The 6,090-nt window shown below is 42.3% G+C and overlaps 1 protein-coding gene across 1 annotated transcript; it reads right to left on the reverse strand.

The window, feature by feature from the left end:
- Window positions 1–413: 413 nt before the first annotated feature.
- Window positions 414–5,868, reverse strand: LOC105201565. Its single transcript, XM_039453156.1, has 2 exons — window positions 5,746–5,868; window positions 414–5,696 (listed from the first exon to the last, which is right to left on the reverse strand). The coding sequence occupies exons 1-2, from the start codon at window positions 5,866–5,868 to the stop codon at window positions 414–416; spliced, it is 5,406 nt and encodes a 1,801-aa protein (XP_039309090.1).
- Between the last annotated feature and the right edge of the window lie 222 nt (window positions 5,869–6,090).

Genomic DNA, 6,090 nt, shown 5'->3' on the forward strand with positions numbered 1-6,090 from the left:
TTATCGAAAAGTACGATGCTTTAATCTTTCAAAAATGACACTTAGAGATCTTTCTTCGCTTTTAGATCTTTTGTACCTTATTTCTAAGACCTTAAAGTATCATTTAAGCAAAAAAAAGAAAACCGATTTTGTTTGTGAATGGATACTTGAACTCGTTACAAATATAAATGCTTTATTAAGAATTAGTATAATATTACACGCGCACTAGCGGAGCGCTCCGTCGTCCAAAAAACGTACGGCTACTACTCTCCAGTTCCGGTCTCGCCGAAATCACCAAAGAACTCAGAGTATATAAAGTCAAGAAAGGAGCCCTTATAGAGTCCTTGAGACATAAATTAAAAGACGCATGCGCATGAACGCGATATGATAAGCGAGACACTATGGATACAGACGCAACATACCGCCCACCAAGATTAATCATAATCTTCCTCCTTATCTTTAATAGGCAATTTACATAGTTTATTAATTGCACGCTTGGTTACACCGCTCGCAGTTCGAATAGTCACGACACGGACACAATTATCTTGACCGCGATGCAATTCGGTAACTCTACCTAATTTCCATTGGTAAGAAGGAGTATGGTCTTCTCTTATAATAACTAAGTCGCCGATTTGAAGATCTTGTTGCGTTTTTTGCCATTTGAAACGGCCTTGTAAGGAGCTAACGTATTCTGCCGCCCACCGTTTCCAAAAATCTTGACAAGATCTTTGTACTAACTGCCATCGATTAAGACGATGGATATTTATATCTTGAAGGTTAATTTCGGGCAAAGAAGTAAGTGGACCTTCTACGAGGAAATGCCCTGGAGTAAGGGGTTCTAGATCAGAGGGATCGTTAGATAAAGCGTATAAAGGACGTGAGTTTAAACAGCTCTCCACCTGTATGAGGGCAGTGCACAACTCTTCAAAGGTGAAATTAGAATTTCCCAATACAGTTCTTAGAAGATTTTTGCAGGACTTCACACCTGCTTCCCAAAGTCCGCCCCAATGAGGAGAATACGGCGGAATAAAGATCCATTGAAGACCTTCTTCGAGTAGCTTCTTATGTAATGATCCCTTTACTTGCTGCTGAAGAAACGTGTACATTTCACTGATTTCACGCTGTGCACCTTTAAAATTAGTAGCGTTGTCGCTATATATTTTCTGCGGACAACCTCGACGTCCTATGAAGCGTTTTAACGTAGCTAAGAAGGCTTCTGTGCTTAGATCACTGACGGCTTCCAGATGAATAGCCTTTGTAGCGAAACATACGAATAGAGCGAGGTAGCTTTTCGTAGTTTTTCGACCTCGTCCCTTGCTTAATAGAGTGATAAAAGGACCTGCAAAATCCACACCGCAATTATAAAATGGTCTGCTAGGTGTAACACGGTCAGCTGGCAAGTTACCCATCAGTTGTGAAGAGGCGTGAGGTTGGCGACGTGAACACCAGACACACGAATGATAAACCTTACGAACAATATCTCTTCCACGTAGGGGCCAATATTTTCGTCGAATAGCAGCCAATAAAGCTTGAGGACCAGCATGTAGAAGTCGCTTGTGTTCGCGCTCAATGACAATTCTGGTTAATTTGTGATTAGCGGGCAATAAAATAGGATGCTTTTGCGAAAAAGACAAGGGTGCGTTTCGTAAACGACCCCCCACTCTAAGTAATCCTTGATCATCCAGGAAAGGATGTAATGATAGCAATTTACTGGAGTGCTTTATTTGTTTTGCTTGTCGAAGAACTAATATTTCCTCTTGAAAACCTTCTGCTTGCGCGTTCTTGACGAGGTGAGATCTAGCTGTCTCAATTTCCGCTATAGTCAATTGTTCGCTTGATTCCTTGGAACCTGCCTTGCAACGTGAAATAAATCGCAGGCAATATGCTAGAACTCGTTCCAATTTATTTAGATCTGAAATGCGCGAATATAAATGTTGAAAAATAGCGTCTTGCATCCTGGTATGATGACTAACTACTTTAGATCGTCTCTCTTCGGACTTGATTTCCTCCGTTTCGACAGCCTGTGCTTCAGACGTATATCCTTGAGACTGAAAATCGTCTGAATTACTCGATATCCAGGGAGGGCCTTCCCACCATAGATTACAGGTTTGAAGTATTGTAGGATATGCTCCTCTAGATAACACATCCGCAGGGTTATCTTCACTTCGCACGTGAGCCCATATTTCTACTGGTAATAGATCTGTTAGCTCAGAGATCCTATTTGCAACAAATGGCTTCCATCGTGACAAGTCGCCTCGTATCCAATATAATGTAACTAACGAATCCGTGAAAGCGAATACTCTTGAAAACTCGAACTTGCAAGCTTGCTTGATTTGATCGATCAGACGTGCCAGTAGCAATGCGCTGCATAACTCCAAACGTGGAATTGATATAGTTTTAAGTGGAGCAACACGCGACTTTGAGCACAATAACTGGGCTACATGTTCATCCTTGCCGCAATTTTTAACGTAAACGCATGCCCCATACGCGTCCTGAGAGGCATCGCAAAATCCGTATAAAATCAAATTTTGTGATACATGCTGGCTAGAAATCCTGCGTGGAATCCGAAGAATAGGTGAATTTGATAATTCGCTTTGAAGCTTCTCCCATTTGCTAAGTGTGCTAGCTGGTAGCTCGGAGTCCCAATTGATTTCTATCTTCCAGGTCTCTTGCATTAATAACTTCGCTAGAGTTATAACGGGACCTAACAATCCTAGTGGATCAAATAATTTACTGATCTCAGAAAGTAATTCTCTTTTAGAGCGAACTTGTTTGTTAAACCTGATTGTAAATAAGAAAACATCAGTACTTGGTTCCCAAACCAAACCTAGAGTCCTGACGACGTCGTTGAGTTTCAAATCTACCGTTGCTTGATTCTCGTTCTTGCTTAGATTGTGCACTGCTCCCGTAACATTGGAGTGCCACTTGTGGACCTTGAAACAGCCCTTACTCATTAACTCGATTAATTGCCTTTGCAATTCCTTGGCTTCGTCTATAGTTTGAGCTCCGCCGATAATATCGTCAACATACATGTCATTTAACACGCATTTAGCAGCTAAAGGAAAAGAGCCTTCATATTCCTCAGCTAATTGGCGCACGCTTCTGATAGCCAAATATGAGGCGCTAGCCTGACCATAGGTAACAGTATTTAGTCTGTACTCCTTGATTGGCTCGTCCATGGAAAAACGCCACAAGATCCTCTGATAATCTCTATCACAATCTCGCACTGAGACTTGCCTGTACATTTTTTCCAAATCTCCTGTAACAGCTATATTATAAAACCTAAAACGTAATAATATCGGTATTAAATTATCTTGCAAAATCGGACCAGTCATTAAGATATCGTTAAGCGAACGACCAGTGCTACCTTTACTGGAAGCATTAAATACTACACGCAATTTTGTTGTAGAACTCGTTTCCTTCACCACGCCATGGTGAGGCAAATAAACAACACGCTTGTTGTCATTGACGTTGAAAGATTCGACTAGAGACATATGCTGTAACTCGTAATATTCACGCATAAATTGTAAATATCGCTCGTAATATAATTTATCGTTTTTGAACCGTCGCTCGATCTGATTTAAACGTTTGAGTGCTGTATTTCTAGTTTCTCCAATTGTTGTATCCTCGGATTTAAATGGTAAGCTTACCACGAACCGACCGTGATCATCTCGCGTAGTAGTGTCCTTATATATTTGCTCGCATCTCGCTTCTTCGTTAGACCATTTAGATTTAGTACAGTTAGCATAGTTTTCTATTTCCCAAAACTGTTTAATAGTTTTATCTAAGTTCTCATCTTCGGCTAAGGAACAATGAAAAATATTTATCATTTGCACGTTATTAGTATCCTTGCGCTCGTTACTGGGCATGGAACCTGCTATCACCCAACCTAGCTTTGTATTTTGTAAGAAAAGCTTGCTTTGGCATAACTCGATTTTCCCGTTTTCTAGTAAGTCAAAGAAAAATTCTGCTCCAATGAGCAAATCTATGGAATGACGCTTACTGAATTCTGAATCAGCCAATCTTAAATTACACGGAATATTCAATGCGTTTTTGTCTATTTCCTTAGAAGGTAAAGCGCTAGATATTTTTGGAACAATAAAACATTGCGCGTTGACTTGAAAATTGGAATGTTTCGATTTTATAGTAACATTAGTGACTTGACGTACTTGACATGTAGCATCATTTATACCCGACACGATTTCTGACGTTGCGTTTCGTTTTAAATTTAATCGATTACATATATTGTGCGTTATGAAATTCGCTTCGCTACCACTGTCCAATAACACGCGAACCGGTATACGATACCCTTCCGAATTTGATGCGTCGACTATTGCTGTAGCCATGAATACGTTTTTCCTCGTTGCGCCCATAGAGTGACAAGCTGTCTTAGCGCTGTTGTCAGCATTGGAAGTATCAGCCGCCTCAATAGTATTCTGCTGCTTTGCTGTCGTAGATCTATGTAACAGGGTATTATGCCTGCCCGAACACTCTCGACAAGATCCGTGCTTGCAGCTTCTTGTAAAGTGATCGTTTCTCAGGCAATTGATGCATAACCTGAGACGTCGAGCTTCTCGTTCACGTTCCTCCGGAGTCATGGTGAGAAACTTGTCGCAATTGTACAATAGATGTGCCTCTTGACATAGAAAACATGCCCCTGCTGTTATCGAACTAGCCAGCGATGTAACCTTGTCTGTCACGTTGCTCTTAGGTTGATAACTCTTCGCAGGGCCCTTGAATTGCGCTTGTTTCTTGAAATTTCCCTTGTCACCGCTGGAAATCTCCTTAACCTTGCTGCTCTCGATGCGCTCTAATGCATGACATCGTTGAATAAGAAAGTCTATTAACGCATTGAAATTGGATTCACCGTTGACGACCTCGTCATCGTGTGACGTGACGTTGTGAATACTAGCCCTTTCTTCCCATGCTCGTAGAGTTACTCGATCTAACTTGCTTTCGACCATGTGCAATAGTAGATCGCCCCATGAATCGGTCGGCGCACCTAACCTCTTTAGAACTCTTGTGTGTTTGTTAACGTGGTCCACTAAATGCATAATGGCACTGGCTGACTCTTTCTCGACTAGCGGCATTTCGAACAAACATTGAACATGCCTTCGTTTAATAACGCCTGAATCCTCGAATCGCTTCTTTAGTTGTTCCCAGGCCACCGTATAATTGTCATCGGACAGCTCGATATCTTCGATTGCCCTTGCGGCCGCACCTGAGACGCACGATCGCAAATAGATGAATTTCTGAATGTTAGGCAATATTTGGTTGCTATGTATTGTCTTTATGAACGCGTCATAGAATTTTGTCCATTCTTCGATCTTTCCATCGAACGATGGTAGTTTGATCGTTGGTAACTTGACTCGACTGCCTCTGACAACGCCATCTGTCGCGCCATCTGAGAGACGCTGTAGTATCTCGGTTTGCGCTCGTAGCAAATTCCCTAGATGACCGTCGTCTTCCGACCCTTGTGTCGTTGGTGATCGTGAAGCGCCACCTGTCTCGTATCTCTCCATCATCGTCATCTGCCGTTGTAATAATTGCGTGAGCACGGTGTCGTGTTCCGTTGTACTTGCGTTTGCATTCCTAGCGCCATTGATAATGCGTCGTAATGTTGCTTGTACGGCTAGGCTTCTTTCCTCGAATTCCGCCTCTGCCTCGACGTCCGCTTGTGTTGGCTCGCCGATTTCCTCGATGATCTGCCGTTGAACCTTTTGATTGAAACTCGTTAATCACTTGATCGAGTCGCTCCAGTCGAACCTCTGCGTCCTCCTTGTCGAGCGTAGCCGCTTGGTTCTGCACTTGTGCTAGAGCGTTTTCTAGTCTCGTTAGCTTGCCCTTGACATAGCCCCTTTGCTTCCTCAATTTGTCGAGATCGGCCATGTTGTCCTCGTGCGTTGCACACGAACCTCGTTTTCCGTTGATTCTTGTTTCGATATGTCTAATTCATTCACAGATGTGCTCTGTGAATCCGGCTCGAAGGACCAATTTGTTTGTGAATGGATACTTGAACTCGTTACAAATATAAATGCTTTATTAAGAATTAGTATAATATTACACGCGCACTAGCGGAGCGCTCCGTCGTCCAAAAAACGTACGGCTACT

Source organism: Solenopsis invicta, chromosome 8 (assembly GCF_016802725.1).
Source record: "Solenopsis invicta isolate M01_SB chromosome 8, UNIL_Sinv_3.0, whole genome shotgun sequence".
In the NCBI taxonomy this organism is placed as follows: domain Eukaryota; kingdom Metazoa; phylum Arthropoda; class Insecta; order Hymenoptera; family Formicidae; genus Solenopsis; species Solenopsis invicta.